At 42.2% G+C, this 18970-nt stretch overlaps 1 protein-coding gene across 8 annotated transcripts in view; it reads left to right on the top strand.

Moving 5' to 3' along the window:
• dpy19l3 (dpy-19 like C-mannosyltransferase 3) overlaps positions 1-18970 on the top strand; it is an 82733-nt gene that overhangs the window by 47489 nt on the left and 16274 nt on the right. For all 8 annotated transcript variants that reach the window (XR_014877926.1, XM_085184729.1, XM_085184603.1 and 5 more), the window contains 3 exons: positions 882-938; positions 1325-1407; positions 16169-16301. Coding sequence is in view for 7 of the 8 variants with exons in the window: in XM_085184729.1 (XP_085040855.1) it covers positions 882-938; positions 1325-1407; positions 16169-16301 (273 nt within the window). In the remaining variant the exon portion in view is untranslated. The remainder of the gene's footprint in view (positions 1-881; positions 939-1324; positions 1408-16168; positions 16302-18970) is intronic.

Below are 18970 nucleotides of genomic sequence, written 5' to 3'. Positions count from 1 at the left end.
CAAATGCTCCCAAAAATGGCTCCACAGCATGTAAAAATATAATATAAGCTCTGGCGGACTTGGTTCTATGGTAGGTCTTAAAGGGTTAACTGGTTGCTAACCTGTTTGATGTAGTAACTTTACATAAACACTGCGTGGCTGACGACATGTTCTTGACCTGCTAGATGAAAGTGCACATGCTCGGAGCGCTACGTTATATCGCGCTTCCACAAATGAGTAAAGAGCTGTTTTAGCTATTACCCAGTGCCAAAGGTCATCTGTAACCACAGTGCTGTGCTGCTGGCCACTGGATAAGCACACTAGAGCACAGATTCTCTTCATCAGAGTAGTTTCGAGCAAGCAGGGAAAAAAAGACGACGGACTAGATCGTTTCTGGCCGGGCGATTGGACCGAGCGACTTCTAACCGTCGTTTAAGAGAAATTTGAAGTGTGTACTTTGTTCTTAAACGTGTCTCTGAACGTACTGAGGTTTGATTCCCAGTTCTAGTAACACTGCACATTATGCCTGTCACCACCCTCCAGTGTGAGTGACATTGATCTCGTTTAAAGCTCACTGCGAGGCGCTCTTGAAAGATTTTTCTATCTTTTATGATTTCCTGTATTGATGTGACGGTGAACCATTATGCTGCTGAATCCACAGCCTGCACTCTGAGCGGGTGACGGCATTGCCAGTGAGGCCACTAGGTGTCAGTGTGGTCACAACACGACGGCAGCAGGAATCAGATAAACGATGGTCGGGAACAAAGCTGCTCTATCTGTCTGTTATCTCACTCCGTGCTCATTTTTGGTATATCTCTGTGTGACTCTTTACTTTCCTCTGCCTCTGATACAATTATTTTCCTTCATTTCATTAAAGTTGTTTTCTTTCTGTCATTTTGCAGTTGAGGCTTGTCAGATATGTCGCTCCTGTTGTGATGATCGGTTTCCTGTATTACAAGGTAGGCCATTTTCTTGGTGGTTTGTGCTCATACCTTTATTGGAGTTTTACTTCTGGAACCACATGGAACGATATGAGGGAAAGAAAATGGGCTAAATGGAAGTTACGGAAGAAAATGATGAAAAGCAATTGGAGCCTAACAGGATACTAAAACGGGGATTTCAATAAATAAATAATAATTGCTTCCCCTAAATAAATAAAGGGGAAGCAATCGCTTCCCCTTTATTTATTTTACTGTTGGAGGAATCTAAATAGCTGTCGTATTCCCTGTTATGTTCAGTGAAGCAATAAGATGTTATCAAAGATATATCAGTGGGTTTGATACTCTGCTTATGGGCTTCATAAACTGAATTTTCCATCACTTGTCTTTGTCTTTTTTCCCTTTAGTTCTGGCCCAAGCTGATGGAGGAGTTATCAGAACTGAGGGAGTTTTATGATCCAGACACCGTGGAGCTCATGACCTGGATTAGGTAGGCGCATACACCCGCGCTCACAAATCCAGAGCACACATCATATTGAAGCAAATTTGATTCGCTTGTTCCTGCAGATCGAGTTTCGCTGTGCCTCGTGTCCTTGATTAGTCCGCGTGTGAGCGTGTCCATGTGCGTGCATGCATGCATGCGTCTCGGCGCTTGTTTGTCGGAGAGTCTGTCTGATGAGTGATGAGAGCTGATGGATATCCATGAATAAGACATGGGAGTGCTGGAAAGGACCCAGCTGTTGGCAGAGCTCTAACCCACCTCAGGGTCTCTGTTGCTGGGCTTCCGATCAAGAGCATCACCCTGATGGGATCAGAGATGGAGCTGTGATTTGGAAATGCTCCGAACTGTCGCTGATGCTGCTGTGTGTTTGCACATCTGTGCGCGCCTGTCATTTTCTGGTCGTCAGGTTGGATGTACAGCGCTGGATTGGCCGCCCGTAGTGCATGTCCTACATCTGTGCAACTATAACATCTGGCCAAAGTGCCTGTTAAATTTCCCATTTATGTTCCACTTACACCAGCACAGACGAGTTGGTTTAACTGGGATTGTTGGCAAGGTCAGTAGTTATCAGCTGGGTTTGCAGCTCTCTCACTGACCTGAGGCTGAACGCTGGTCAGACACTGCGCAGTGCTGCTGGACTCGTTAGGCGTTCAAATTAAGAAGCGAGAGATAATGAAACATTACAGCTGAGTGTCAGGAATGAAGTGGGATGCAGTAGCGGTGCAAACTGAAGCTGATCATGTGCTTCGTCATTAAGATTTTCATCCTTATCGCTGATATTGTAACATAACAAGAACGATATGCTAACTTATGTATTTTGAATCTCTGTTCTAGAATAAATTAGAAAAAGTGACTTATCGTTTTTCCAGAGGGGCTGCTAATACAAATATTATGACACCAAAGCACCTTTTTCCTAAAACTTGAGTGTTTTCTTTAGTTGCTCACATCAGGGCTGTGGGTGTGTTTGTAGGCATGCTGAAGGAAAACTGCAAGAACCACATTTACCGCTGTTTTTAAGCCTTCGGTTTTCTGTAATTTTGCCTTCCCGTCGGCCATTGTGAGAGAGCGGAGGGCTTAGTCAGTGTTCCCACTTTACATTTTTGCATTTTACATTTTAATTTTTACAACACTTCCACACATCTGCTGCTCTAAGCAGTCCAATTAAAAGTGTTAATGTCTTTGAATTCTGTTCATTCTTTTACGGAGCCCCGCAGGGGACATGGGAGGAAAAAAAATTAAGACGGACTTTTGCGAGATCTCGCAAAACAAACTCGGGATCTCGCAAAACGTTTGCGAGATCTCGCAAAACAAACTCGGGATCTCGCAAAACTTTTGCGAGATCTCGCAAAAGTTTTAGCCGCATTGTCGCTACCCGATCCGTACCGGAAACCCGATCCGTACCCCGCATGCGCAAATCTTACGTCACTTCCTCTCTTTGCCAGCATGGCGACATTCAATATATTTGAATGATACGGTTAGCGCCCAGTTAGCTCCTAGCATTTCTCAACAGCTCTGCCTCCTTTTCGACTATCGGGACATTTAAACAATGGATAATCCGTATACAAGCAAATTCATGCTTTTCTCCTCAACAGAGAGCGTCCCCCGACTGAACAACAGCGCCGTAAAATAAGAAGAATAGCGCCTAATTACAGACTTAATAATATTGACTTAGCAATGTGTCACGTGAAGATTTAGCAGCCAGATTAAGTGTTTACTGACAATTAACAGTGATAGCCGACATCATCATCACTATTCCAGTCAATCCTCTCCACACAGACAAGCATAAACACACTCGACTATCACTAAATCAAATTTAACACACGTTTGCAATGACGCCAATTCAGTTCATAATAGGGTTCATTCGCTCGGTCAGCAGGTGGCAGTATCCTCGTACACTGGGGAGTAAACTGCCATTAAATGAACAGAAGAAGAAGAAAACATCTGCACATGCGCGGTACGGATCGGGTAGACCCGATTTGTACGGTCCGACTTTGCACATGTGCAGTAAGGATCGGGGAGTCCCGATCCGTAACTATCTTTTTATTTTTCGTTTTTGTCTACATTGTACTGAAATGCTTCATTATTGCAAACATTTTAAGATTTACTCATTATTCTTAACATCTTAACAGATACTCTGACCCATAACTATCGTAAAACGCTACGACCGGAAGTAGACACCTTTCGCGCATGCGGGGTACCGATCGGGTTTCCGGTACGGATCGGGTAGCGACACGCATTCTTCCCGTTAGCTCGAAGCTAACGGGAGGTCGAGACCCACTACAGCCGGGAGAAACACCGCTTTCCCGGCACATCGTGCCTCGACCTCCCGGTCGGCTTCGAGCCAGCGTCCGAAGAATGCGGCTAAAACGTTTGCGAGATCCCGAGTTTGTTTTGCGAGATCTCGCAAAAGTCCGTCTTAATTTTTTTTCTCCCATGTCCCCTGCGGGGCTCCGTATTCTTTTATGTTATGTGCAGGTATATTGGTATTCTTGTATGGATTCACAGTTGAGTTTGCACGATTTGCAGACTGTGTTCCTCCGTTTAAGTTAACAGCTTCTTTAAAGGTCGTTAATTTAGGATTAACCAGCTCTTGGTTAGCTATAGCTGATTTGTTGTTAGCTAGTCGATTTGGTTTGCTGAGAATACGAGTTTGTGGAGGGAAAAAGCAAGTTACAGGACACATTAGCACGTTGTCTGCACGATTGTGATCTCTTTTGGCAGAGAGAAGGGGAGCTTGACACTTTTTGTGTTTTTACACTCCTACTGTCACCAGTGGCCACAAACTAGCCTCCAAAGAGTTTTTGGGTCACCCTGATAGTAGCCCTGCTCCTCCATATCGAAACACAAGACTCCTCGCTGAGGTGTTTCAGCTCTTCTAACTGGAAGGAGACCTCAAGGCAGCTCCATGACACACTACAGACACTTCAGCTGCTTAGGGAATGCCTCATAGAAGAGCTAGAGGCCTGAAAGTCTGGGAATCTCTGCTTGGGCTTCTGCCACTCAGTGAGAGTAACAAAACATGGATGGAGATAATTAAATAGTTTCACATAAGACCAATAGTGCACATTTTATTGTCCTGCTTGGGCTACTACTGAAAATTTAAACCCAAACTTTTTCTCTTTTGACTTCAACATGGAAATGCACACGATAAATCTGCTTCTGTTTTGTTTTTCACAGGGGAACGGTCTCAGACCCCCTCACACAAAACTTGGATGCTGCAAAATCTTGTTTACAAGCTCTGTGAGGAAAAATGATAGTTTCAGTCCACTCAGATAATCCCGTTGCCATCCAAACACGCCAGCCTATCCTCAATACATTAAAACCAGTTTAGAATGACTTAACATAGGTTTTCCCTGTAGTTCACTTATAGACTCGGTGAATGATAATTTAAGGCTTCTTATTTCCATCCTATCATCATCAGCGCGCTGACACCGAGTGGACCAGATGTGATTTCTAAGAAATGGACAATTTTGGTATAATCCTATTAAACACTTAGTGGAATGGCACAGGGAGAACGAGAGAGATATGGATAGTGAGACAGCAGAGGAGAGGTTTGGATTTTGAATGTATTTGTGTGTGTGACATGGGTTCCCTTCCCTCCGGAGCTAATCCCATTAGGCGGTGAGGATTAGGGGCTGCCTAGAGTTACCTTGGTTGGGGCTGAGAGCAGGGCAGAGTGCTAAGCTTCTTGCTGCGCTAATTACATTCCAGATGAAAGTGTTAAGATGGGGAAGGAGGTTCATGTTACGCTGTATTCTCTAGGTGACTGAGGCCGAGGCTATTTCGTTTTATATGCAAGAAGCAGATATTCAGACTGCGGCACAGTAAAGGGTAGGACGAGCGTTTGTGCAGCGTCTGGAGGAAAGTATAGTTCGTGAACAGCTCGCGTTCACGAACTAAAAGCTGTCGCAGATTCATTGTGATGATTGTAGCTGCATTTGTTTGATCTAAAATGAGTTTGTCAAAGGATACAAGGTCTGAGAAAGTCTTTATCTTTACAATCTCTCGAGCCAGAATAAGATTAGATTAGGAAAGGATAAGGATGTTTGTTTGATAACGATGGATTCAGAGATGAGATTAGGATTATTAGATCAGAGATAAGAGGGCCCTCGTCAGAGCTAATGACGCATGCTTGAGGCCCTCATTAGTATAGAAGTGTGTGAGTTAAGACAGGCTGATGAGGAGATTATCATAATTCCCAAGACTCTCTTTCGTGACCCGTGACTTTGTGAGTTTGAAGAACTAAGGCGCAGCCATAATTCACAAGCCCGCACTTGATAACAGAGTTGGCTCCACAGCTCCGCTGTAGGCTGATACTGTGTTCTAAATGGGCAGTCGATAAATCAATAGCAGTGCCTGGATGTTCAACTGGCTCCAACTTTGAGTTATAGTTGAGAGTGAGCAGTTTTTAAAGTCACAAACATCACCTCCATCTAGCCGGTGTGCTCTCTCTCCGCTTCCTTCTGAATCCGGTGCAACTTTGCTTTTCTCAGACTCGTGTTTCCACGCTGGTTTGTGCAAAAGCAGTGCAGTGTCAGTCAAAGGAGGTTACTGGAAAAAATGAAGGGAAAATTTGAGGTAGTTTTGCTGCTCTGCACGAAGTATTCAAGGCAGTGCAAATGTTAACGTGCAGCAGAGAGAGGAGCAGCGGAAAGCCAGACATGTTTAATACAGCTGATTCTAGGCCCCTCAGTTCATTCTCACTGCTGTCACTGCACCGTCGCTCCAACAGGGAACAAAGTTCACCTCGCATTTCACAGCACAGATGAGTCACAAGTGGGATCTATTACATTTTGAATGAGGTTATTTGTTGGACTTGGATTTTGATGTCAGTGTCACGACTTTGATTTAGTGATTTCTATATTTTTGCGTCATACAATTTCCCCCGTCTTATTTTTCTCCTGACACACACCGCTCACCGTGCATATTCTACCGCATAGAGAGGCCGAGTGATAATGCCGGTCTCCTGTGAATCAGCTTCTGGATTGTGGTGGATTGGTGCTTTGATCCCCAGCTGCTCTGCATGCTGAAAACATGAAGGCCAAACGCTGAAGTTGCACCAGTAGCAGCTTTGCATTGCAGCTCTGTGTGTGCACGTGCGTGTGTGTGTGTGTGTGAATGACTGAATAAGAAATGCATTTTAAAGAGCTGTGTAGAACAGCTAAGGTTAAAAGTGCAGACAAATTGCATTTTAACTATTCTTCCGATCACACAGCAAATCATTGATTTCCATATTTTACTTCCTGAATGTCCGCTCTCAGTACATCCAGAAATTTCCTCCTCGGCCTTTCTCTTTTCCTGGCAGCTCCGTCGTCATTATCCTGCTCACAGGCCACAGGAGGAGCTCACTGCTCTTTCACATAAACCAATTCAATCTGGCCTCTCTCGCGTGGTCTCTGAGCTGTCCCTCTGATATACTCTCTCCTATTCCTGTCCATCCTTCTCGCTCCTGGCACAAATCTCACGAGCTTTAATTCAAACCATTTACCATTTAATATGCTTTTATTTTGAAAGATACCTTGCTTTTCCCCCATCCCCCTCCAGCTCACCCCCACCCTTCGGGTGTAAGATATACAGGCTGTTTTCGAGAATTATGAAGGCTGCAGTGGAAATTATTAATGAGAGCTTTGACAGCAGTTTTGCTGCAAATTCAGGAGGCTCATCTAGCTACTCAGCATGGAGACCCATTCAGTGAACGACTCCACTGGAAAAGTCAGCATATTTGAGTGAAACCCTGATGTGTTTATACAGCAAGTCCACACGCTTAAACAGGAAAACACATGGTGTCTCAGTTTCTCCTTAAAGACCATTACAACCATTCCCAAAGTAACCAGTAAGCACATTTTTATTTGATTTTATTTATTCATATTTGTACATGTGCAATATTAACATCAGTGTTTGCCATTTGACGCACTGTGCAGAGTTAGCTTAAAGCTAATTTACATCTACAGTCCCTCAGCAGGTTGCATGCAGGAGATCACATAAAAGATTCACACATCCATAAAAAAAGAAAGATTACAAGTTTGAGTCTTTCAGCAAATATTTTAATAAAGCTGGTGAAAAAGCTGCAGTACCTAATGGTATCAGGCAGGACTTCAACTTCCATTGAGTTAAAGCTTTCGCAGAGAGTGCTGATCGCCCAAAAGCAGAATGACAAAACGCTACTGTACGGTCTTTAGTTGATGATATGCTCGTAGATTGTAAAGGTTCTCATGGGCAAAAGCTAATAAAATGAAGCGGCAGTGGAGGAGCTGCCAGACCATTTAAAATCTTAAACACCAAACATATATTCATTAAAATGTTTCAAAACCCATGAAATGATGTCGTCCAGTGTTTTTAGTGACCATTTCCCCGGCTTGTTCTGGTCTGAGCTCTCTGTGAATGAGGTTGGTAACTCCCAACAATTGTTTCAGACAAGTCAAAAAATATTAAAGCATACATCACAAGTGAAAATAGAAGCTTTTCTCTGCCTCAGAATTCCTCCACTTTTTAATTTAATCAACTTACATGTCTGAGCAGAGAGATTCTTCAGTGAAAACCAAACAAACTGCACATCAGGAACTTCTGCCTACTCAATACAACTGATGCAGCGGAGCGTTGATTCACACTGACGCATCGGTTAACTAGCTCTGCCAATAAAAAACTGACACAACAAAACAAAAACAAAGTGACTATATTACAAAATATTAAAGTCAAACAGAAATGCATATACACACATACATGCACTGATCAGACATAGAATCACTGACAGGTGGTGAATAACGCTGATTATCTCCTCATCGTGGCACCTGTCAGTGGGTGGGTGAACATTTTGCCTGATGAATGCATCAGAACATGTCCACATCTTCAGCTCTTGTGGGGCGTTCCCAGTCTGCACTGGTCAGTATCAATCAAAGGCTGTCCAACGAGGGAACAGTGGTGAAGCAGCGACAGAGTCCTGGGTGGCCGAGGCTCGATGATGCATGTGCGGAGCGAAAAGTGGCTCGTGAGGCCACCACACGAGCTAATAAGGACCAATCAAGGTGCCCATGCTGACCCTCGTCTGCTGCCGAAATGTTACTTTGACACTAGGGGTGGGCGATATAAACAATATACGATAGAAACGATATAAATTTGGCCAACGATAGAGATTTTGACTATATCGCTCTATCGCGATAGCGCATGTTGATGATGTCATCAAGCTGCGCCTGTTTTGGTCGAAAGCATCGCAGCGGCTAAAACCATTATCATCTGCAAATTATGCCGGGCGACAGTCATAGCAAAGAGATGTAGCACTTTTGAAATATGGGGAAAGCCAAAAACTGCGCTTCCTCCACTTCCGTAACATTGATTCATTAATGTTGAATTCTCTCGCAGCTGTTCTATTCCCATGTTGTTGCAGTATATTAATAACTAACCTCGTATTGTGGATGGATAATCTCAGTTGTTCTCCTGACTGAAGTTTGGCCCGTGTATAGCATCCTGCTATGCTAATGATAAGTGTATGGTATCTGTCAGAACATGGTATGAAATGTTTAGGTGGAAACTAGCGAGCTAACTTCCTGTTAACTTCTAACTCCATTAAATTTAATAAATTCTGTTTTCATGGATGCCTGGATGTAAAACTTAATTGTTAAGCAGATAAAGCAGCAACGCTGATGATTTAATTAAAGAATTTAGACCGTTTTAACTCTTAGTGTTCGTTTGACTTTGGGACCTGAAGCTGACGGAGTTTTGGACCCAGATTACTCCGTGAAGCTCCTCACTACGGCAGCCGTAATGCTCCGACAATCCATCAAGCAGTGCGGCTTACCAAAGTTGTACTAAAACATTTTTTTAACAGATTTCTGCAGCCAAAATCGGTTTGAGGTCAGTAAGCACAACCAGAATAAATTCAAAAGGCACACTCTCGATTTTTGAGAAAATTAAAGGATTTGAAGTGTGCCTTATAGTGTGGAAAATGCATTATACAGAAGAAAAGAATATATCGTGATATATATCGTTACCGCACATGCTTCAAATTATATTGTGATATGAATTTTAGGCCATATCGCCCAGCCCTATTTGACACCTACCTAAGCACCGTTGCAAACCACGTACACCCTTTCATGAAAACGGTATTCCCCGATGGCTGTGGCCTCTTTCAGCAGGTTAAAGCATCCTGCCACAAAGCAGAAGTGGTTCAGGAATGGTTTGAAGAGCACAACAACGAGTTTGAGGTGTTGACATGGTCTCCATATTCCTCAGATATCGATCCAATTAATAATCTGTGGAACAAACAAGTCTGATCCATGTAGGCCCCCAACTTACAGGATCTGTGGCTAAAATTTGGTGGAGATGCCACAAAACACCTTTAAGAGTCTAGTGCAGCCCGCGCCGCGATGGGATAAGCAAAAGGGGATGAATACAATATTAATCAGGTGGGCATAATGCTGGGTCTGATCAGCGTACATGTCTTTGGATCGAGCTTGGTCACACTGCTTGGTCACACAAGCAAAACCCACTCTGGGTGGGTTTTGCTTGTTATCCCTGTGTCTGCATTGATTATCCCTGGGCACTACAGCTTCCTTACATAGTACAATGACAGTGATGTGATGTTAAATTGACTGCAGGTGTAAATCTGAGTGTGAAAGTTTTTGTCTCTCCTACGGTTAAGAAAATGGATACATAGATGCACTGCAACAAGATGTTATTCATTGAAGTAGTTTTAATGTTGCTAAGATATCATCTCACTTAAACTCTGGTGGCATGTATCCATCTTTCAAGGTCTCGAGATATTTATCCCTGAGATTTTTGCCCCGTTTAACACAAATGAGGTGAATGTGAGCACCACAGAATAAATTCCAGTCTTAAGAAAACACTTCAGACAATTCAGCTTTGACATCTCTTTCTACAAGTGGTGGAGAACACAGACGAGAGGAATAATAATGTGGAGTTTTTGAGCTACAGAATTTCCTCCTTTTACCCTCACTAAGAGCTGCAGTCTGAATGTAGACTGGCTAATTTGTTTTCATAGAGATGAGGATTATCGCAATAATCCAATGTCAGTCATTTTTATCTTTAGCATTTAGTTATAACCTGTAAAGTCTCACTTATGAACGAAGCATGTTGAAGATGGAGCTGCCAGGATGAAGGAAAAGGGGAAGACCTCAGAGAATGTTCATGGATGTGGTGAAGGTGGACATGCAGGGGGTTGATGTGACAGAGGAGGATGCTGGGAGATTGGGGGGTCTGCTGTGGCAACCCTTACAGGGGTCATCTGAAGAAGAAGAAGAGTTGCTATTGTTCATCCTGTCCAGACAAAAGCTAAGCTCCTAACTCTCACGTTCCCCAGATAATTCTTGTCCAGTCCTCGTGGGATTCTCTCCTTGTTTTGTGGATCTGTGTCATTGTGTTTGTCTAATTAAAACAAATTGCTTGATCCATGCTTAAGAAATATGTGCCACTACTCATTTGTATATCAGTCTTTCAGCAACAATGTGTGTTTCTGCTGTCGGTGCGACTGTATCTTCACTATTCTTTAAATACTCTGCTTCCTCTTACTCTCATTCCCGCTCTTGCTCCCTTAATTGTCTTCCTGTCATCCTCCTCCTTGTCGTGCTTTAAATTGTCTAAATTAGAAGCATTTGGCTTCATCCTTAAGTGGGGAAAGTGGTGTCTGTGATCTGTGCTTGTGTATGTGTGCGTGTCTTCCTCTGCTTTCTAACTAATCCAGAGGCAGTTTAGAGACAGAGTCGGAGCGACATCCCTGATTGAACACTTCTCAATCAGAAGTGAGACCAGCAGAAAATCCATGGCCATCCTGGCATTTATATAAAAACACTTCGAGTCACGTCCTCCGTCTCACTATCAGCCATCATCATCATCACTTCCACTCAGTAACCCTTTGTGTGCAGGCGGAGTGTTAGCTGCACTCTCTGCAGGTGGAACATAAGATTTATATAAAAGGCAAGAAAAAATTTAGGAGTGTTTTGGAAGTTAGCAAAGTAATCATCAGAAAAGCAGCTGCTCAGACCGTGCACGCCCACAGAGGCGCTTTCAGTTCTGCTCAATGCTGAGACCACTGCTGAGGTTCAAAGCTGTGCTGGAAAAAAGTGCGAAGTTACCAAACGCCATGAATTTCCACCAATAATGCAGTGATGCACAGTCGGGCTGCCACAAACGATTATTTTGATAGTCGACTAGTCACCGATTATTTTTGCGATTAGTCGACTAGTAAAACGTACAGCTTATTGCACCAGCATGCATCTGCTCTTATATAACTATCATTAGCTTACAGCTTTAAGTGTTTAAGGTATGTGCTAACTAAAAATAAAGACAAGATGATAGTTTGTTTCGGTGAAGTTTAATAAACTCCTTGCTATCTAAAATATAACGGGACACCGGAGTAAATTCTCGAGCATCTCACACTTCTGATAATCAGCTGTCTGCTTGACGTTTATTCAGCTGTGTTAAAACTATAACTTTAATCTCAGCCAAACCGATTTACTCAGGAACAAATAAAATACTAAAAAAAGCCAAACAATAACATTTTGAAGTTATCTAAGTGACTTATATATCATGTTTAACCTGAGTAGCGAAAGGCGGCGGTGGGTTTGAAAACGATTTGCCGGTGTTCTCACGGCTCTAGCGAGCCTAGCCCCCGGCTAGCTATCGAGCTAGTGGCTAACAGACGTCTCCGAAAACGTCGGAGCGCTTTTGAAAATATGTGGTGTCTTGATAAACTGAGCAGATATTTGAGGTTTACACAGCTACATTCTCGCCTGAAAATATGTTAAACGTTTATTTTGTGACCCAGAAAGAATAATAAGAGTAATATTGAAACTAACTAGCTGCTGCCATTGTTGGAAACGGAGCTGGGCTGCGCTATGAATTCTGGGACAGAGCTTCTTCTTCTTCTTCGGGGTTTAACGGCAGCTGGCATCCTTGTACATGCAGTGCTGCCATCTTCTGTTTCACTCCGTTATTACACTCTTAAATCCTACTACTTATTCCTGCGTCTTTTGTGATCTTACAAAGCTTCAAACGACGCGTCGACTATTAAATCAGTCGTCGACGATTTTGATAGTCGACGTAATCGTGACTAGTCGACTAATCATGGCAGCCCTAATGCACAGTCGGTGTCATAAAACAGGCCGTCATCACCTCCTAAAATCTTCATGCAGTGTCGATGTTTGAGCCTACGGTCTTTAAAAAATCTGGAGTCTAATCAAAATCATGTCATCAGACGTTTGTAATTTAGGGATGTTTAAAAATTATTGTTCAGGTTTATGTCTTTACATTTTCTCTTCTCTTCTGGAAAACTGTAAAAAGAACGAATGCTCGGCATAACAAAAAGCTGATCCGGTCAGACAAAAGTGGGTTGCGGCTGTGTGGCTGAGCTTTATGTTGAAGTTGAATTGTTCGCAAAGAGGTCAAAGAGTGCTTTCAGTCCTTTGTGACTGCGGGTGATAAGTTAATCTGTTCTGAAGGCAAATGCTGGCATGACTCTTAAAGAGCCTTTGACAGTTCTCACAAATCTTTATACCAAAGTCATAAAAGCATGAGCAGGTGAATTGGTTCAGATATGTTTTTCCAGACAAGGTCGAGACTTTTCTTGGTGTATTATTGTAGTTTTTTTTTCTCCTCTCCTTTTTCATGACAGCAGCAAAACCACAGATATGATTAATAACATTAATAGAACTGCTCTCCTGAGGTGCGCCTGCCCATTCCTTACTCGGACCTTTTTGGTTTCGTGGTCTTTAGCTCCATCACTATACGAATTTCTGAAAGAACTACTTTTAACAACTGGTGAATGTAAAACTGTAGAAAAGTAGCTCAATACGCTCAAATACACATTTAAGCTCACGACCCATACACAGCAAGGCAGCATCTGTGCTTGGCCACAGTAGAGAGTCTCTTTCAGCCAAGAACATCATTATTTCATTTTTATAATATCAAAGGGTTCCTGGCTGTTCCTTTCTGCCATTTACATAAAAGAATATAAACATCAAATTAAATGTAATCAGCATGGAAGGAAAGAAAATGTTGGCTTAAAGGCAGCAAAGAAGCAAAATGGACAGAAAGGACAACGACGCGTTCCTGCTGAAGGTCAGGAGGTCAAAGCATCAACCCACACGTCCACCTTGGAACATGTTTGAATACTCTCCACTCTGCTCCTCCTACGAGACTCATGCATATGTGCACATCCACATGAGAAACAGCCAGCCGGTCATCACGGTGCTACATGCATACAGTATATACTGTACAGAGAGCTTGCAGTGCGCACAGCATTCTTCATTTGTCTTTGGTGAATTCATTTCAGGAAAAGTTAAAGTTACAAATATTGTTCTTTAGTCTTGGACATTTAATTGAAAGAACAAAAAAAGTAACCTTCAATCTGCGCTTACTAAACATTAATGACGAGTTTTCTGCTGATCAGTTAAGTCAGAAACTGACATCTCTGATCTCCAAAGGTAACTCCAGACTTTTTAGATGCTTCTTTTCCATTGAAGCTTCAGGTCTGCAGGCCTCTTCAGATTTTCTTCAAGGACCGTTTTCATTCTTATTTCAGCTCTGATGCCACCATACATTAAATTTTATTAGATTCAGTTCATGAAAAAAACCTTCACAAGCAACTGCTCAAAGAAAAGTGCTTTTGGGTTTAAGGATTTGCACAACTAGTAAACTAGACTATTAAAATGTTGGAACTTGGGACTCAACTAATGCGTGAGTGCTGTTAACTGTTGGGTCGCATATAACCACTCGACCACAGCGGTGAGCAACCACAGGCTGCCCAGGTGTGCAGGCTTTAACCTGCAGGGAAATGAGGCACTGCTAGCACTGCTAACTTTAGCCACAACTGACATTAGCTGTGTCCCAAAACGTCGGCTGCATCCTTCGGAGGACCCGGCCTTCGCGGTCTACGTGGGCCGGGTCCTTCAAAGACCGAGAAGGCCGGAAGTGCGAGGCTGTGAAATGGGACGGTCTAGCCTTCAGATTAGCGTCACCGCTGTCTCGCTGGAGTTTAATAAACTCGGCCGTCTGCTCCTTGCTATCTAAAATATAACAGGACACTGGCGTAAATTCTCGACCGTCTCACACTTCTGTTTAATCAGTTTTCTGTTTAACATTTATTCAGCTGTGTAAAAATCCCGGAGGAACCCATTGGATGGATTAATAAAGTTTTATTTAATCTAATAATCTAATAACTTTGATCTCAGCCAAACCGATTTACTCCAGAACAAATAAAATGCCCAAAAAAGGCAAACAATTACATTTTTAAGTTATCTGAGTGACTTATAACATGTTTAACCTGAGTAGCGAAAGAGCGGGGGTCCGCTGCTCTCACCGGCTGGAGTGACCATTGAACCCCGCGGCTTGCTATCGAGCTGGTGGGTAACAGACGTCTCCGAAAACGTCGGCACACTTTTGCAAATATACGATGTCTTGATAAACCAAGCAGATATTTGTAATTTACACAGCTACTTTCTCGCCTTAAAATATGTTAAAAGTTTATTTTGTGGCCCAGAAAGATTAATAAGAGTAATTTTAAAACTTAGTAGCGGCCGCCATTGTTGTCAGCTGAAATTTGGCTGGGACGCGCTATGAATTCTGGGATATGGTGGGTCACGAAGGACACACCCGACCCATCCTTCAAATTCGGGGAAATGAAGGACGCATTTGTCGGCCGCATTTGAAGGAGTCAATGAATTGGGACAGCCTTCGTCGCCTGGCTGTGACGTAATCGGCCTTCAAATGCGGCCTCCGGAGGATGCAGCCGACGTTTTGGGACACAGCTACTGTGTTTGTGTTCATAAATGGCTCAAACGGCCACATATTTCGGTGAGATTTGTCAAAGAATATGATTTTCAGCTTTGAAATGCACATATGAAATTTGCACAGATAATGCAGATGATAATTATCTGTTCAATTTGGGAGCTTCATACTTTTTAGACTATTTAATTCGTCTACTTTTCCTTATGTAAACGAGCAGTAAATTTGTCTCTTGGAACATCTCGAGCTCATATTTAGGACTCTCTTGCTGTGAGGTGACAGTGCTAACCACTTACCACAGATAATAAGAGGTTTGTCTTACTTCTTATGGCTGCCGTCTGCCTAGTTTACCATAAAAGCCTAATTGGTGAAGTTCCACTGCAGTGGGTATCATTCCCTGGTCCTTCCATCTCTGCACTGAAACTTTTAAATGTCTTTCTGAGTAATACATGCACAGAGGTGTTGATCTGTCTGCCACAATAGCACTGCAGTCAATTTGATGTTTATCTGGAGAATTATTAATGCAACCGGGATGTACCTGACCACAGTTTGCAGGAGCACAGCAAAAGATTTGAACACACACATACATTTTCATGCACGCACACAACAAACTAAGTTGTATTAACACGTTAACACATCACAGCTTTGCAAAGCTCGTCCTTGGCGATGTAGAGTTTTCTGTAGCACTGTAACTGCACATCCTTTTATAATTTAATTCATCCGTCTCTGAAAGAAACTTTTAAATGCCATCAGTAGTATGTTCCAATTATTGCAGCAGCTCAAAAGGTAAAAACATGTGCAGTGAATAACAGCAGACGATAAAATAAAGTAAAATTCAATCAAACTTTTCTGATGACTCGATGTTTGTGTGGATAGCCTAAAAACTTTTTCCACATCTCTGTTGCTTTAAGTTCTAAACATATACTGTATTATATCAACCTAGTCATGCAATATACTATGAAAATGTTTAGAAAGGTGACTGATTTGTCGGTCTCGTTTCTGTGTTTGTCCACAGCACAAAGACACCCAAACAGGCAGTGTTTGCTGGAAGCATGCAGCTCCTGGCGGGTATCAAGCTGTGCACAGGCAGAGTTCTCACCAACCACCCCCATTATGAAGATAAAGACCTGCGGGAGCGGACCAGACAGGTACTGTAGGCTGCAATAAAACGAAACTGCCAGAGGGGCTGCAAGATAACGCAAACACAATAAATGGAAAATCTGAAGTAAATTGATGGTAATTACAGTGTCAGCTTCATAACACCGAGTCAGGTGGATTTGAATGCCAATTAGCTGCTTGGATTCGCTTTAAGAATAAGCATAGCTGTAATATTTGTGTTTTGAAAGAGGTGTGAGATCTGAGCTTTACCTCTGCACAGGCTATAATACGAGCCAGTGATATATTTTAAAGCGAATTCAGTTCACTTCAGTGGATATTCATCAGTTCACAACGGCAGTTTTCTCAAAATGTTTTATGTTGTAAAGATTCTACCTGGAGTCTTTGTTTTTATTCATTTTCACAATTAAACAGAATGGTCGGGAAAAAGAAAAAACCCACTTCTTCCACCTCACACGCCTCTGAAAGTCTGTTTCAGAGGATAAATAACGGTGCGATTTCTCCCACCTTTTCTCTCCCACTTTTGTTTTGAAGTCTTATGCATATGTCAGCTCTTCCCCAGTGTGTAGATTGTTAACACTTGTAATAACCAAGGTATTGTGTGGCGATGCGTCTAGAGCCAACGCTTAGTCATGGCTTTTTTGTTCGCTGCCAGTAGGACCTTTAAAAGATATTTATCTGTGTGATTTAATTCATCTGGAAATGGTCCAAGGTAAAGACTTGTAAAGTTAGAAAATGCAGAAATGTGACCGTGATCTGCCGTCTTTTCTCCATCTTCTCTCCAGCACACCGTGGGTAGGTAAGGGGAAAAAAACGAGCAGCTGAAACTCAAATTATATGTACAATTAGAAGAACAGTTGTTTGTTTCTGTCATGGAACATAATAGCTTTGTGTTGCAGGTAGGGCTGTGCGATATGACCAAAATCTCATATCCCGATATAAGAATTCTATCGTCCGATAACGATATAAATCACAAAAATGTAACATTTTCTGTAAATTCTGTGAATCTCAGGCAGCTCGACTTGCGGGAAGTGTTTCCAGCTGCGCATCATGTAGCTGGAGTCGAGTGTTTTAACCGATGCATGAAACGATACATTTTTAGACATAAGTTGTAACGGCCGCCGTTTTCTTTGTGAGTATTTATTACACGGCGTGCTGCGGGGAAAAGCCTGTTCTAACGTTTGAGTCTAAGGTTTATTTTTTAGCACCTGGCGGCTCTTTTTTACTTCTCATCCGTAAATAATCTGCTCTTTCACGTGGTTCGGTTTATTTTGAAAAGTCTCAACAGGATCTTGAGCTTTATTGTGAAAGGTTTATGTGGAACATAAACAAGCGGACACGCGATGCTGTTACCGTTGTTGTTGCTAACCACAACGCATAAAAACAGGCGCTTGTCCGTCTGTAGTGTGGTTATATTAAATATAAGAGAAAGAGAGAACTTTAAGAAATTAACATAGCCGCTACAGTGACCATCAAAACCATGAAAAAACATTGCCATAAACAGCTTATTTTGCGACACCACAAAACAAACGATAGCGTAAAAATGAAACGATAGACGTTTTTATATCGTCATCCGATATATATGGTTATATCAAACAACCCTAGTTGCTGGGTAGAACCAACCTGCTCACACTCCAGATGCTGGACTGCCTACACATCAGTCAGGAAGGGCTGCTGTGCAGATGCATCTATTGCTTTGTAGTTCTCAGTGCACAAATGCTCAACTAACCCCAGTCAGTGTGGATTCCTTTTTTTCTTTGCTGCTTCTCTAATTTAATCAACAAAGTAAACGTGCGAAGTGAAACAATTTAATTCTATAATGAAAACCCCCTAAAACCCATCACCCCTCCAGCCCCCCCCTCTTTTTTTTCTAGCATTTGCAAATGCAAATGGCATTAATACACCATTTAAAGTTATTTTCAAACACTAGAAAAAATATTGAAAACCTCATTGTGTGCAACCGTCCTTATCTGCTTTTAAATCACGTCAGGACTGCCTCTTAATGTGCTTGTTATTAATTATATTTAATTTTAAGATATTCTAATGTAATTTAAGCTGTTTTCTCTTTACTTTGTGTTTGTAGCACTTTGGCCAACATTGTAAAGTGCATTATAAATAAAGATGCTATGCTATATATTTTTACGTTTTGGTAATTTGCATTTTGAATTATGTTCTTTAAAAATCCAAAAATTGAACAGTGAAACTGGAAATGAAGTGAACTGAGATATTTTTGTGTTACCAGCCACAGTCTGAGTCCACAGTTAGACTGAAGCCACAGTAACTGAGTGCGAGTGTAGCTGCACACCATTTAATGCATTTCCCTTGTTTTGATTCAATTTTATTGAAGTAATATTTAACCTTTATACATTATTTTGGTGCAGCAGTCAGTGTCAGAATTTTCAGGCTATTTCCAGATCTTGTGGTTGCGTTTTTCCCGCCCTCCTCTACACAGTGAAATCTGTTTTGTACAACATCCCCACCCATCCATCTCACTCAGCTCTGTGCTAATGTCTTGCGTGAGAGACCAGGGAATTGTCTGTAGATGGGGGCCATTGACCTGCAGTGATTGTCTGAATGAATATGGGATCAGAAGATGCACTGAGTACATTGTGCATCCATTACAGTGGGATGAATGGTAACGTAGGAAAAACGGAGCCTAAAAGTGCTGTGTTCCAGTAAAGGAGAGATGAATGGTGGCGCA

The sequence above is a fragment of the Neolamprologus multifasciatus genome, chromosome 1 (genome assembly GCF_963576455.1).
Source record: "Neolamprologus multifasciatus chromosome 1, fNeoMul1.2, whole genome shotgun sequence".
In the NCBI taxonomy this organism is placed as follows: Eukaryota; Metazoa; Chordata; class Actinopteri; order Cichliformes; family Cichlidae; genus Neolamprologus; species Neolamprologus multifasciatus.
This window is presented reverse-complemented; position numbering and strand designations above follow the sequence as displayed.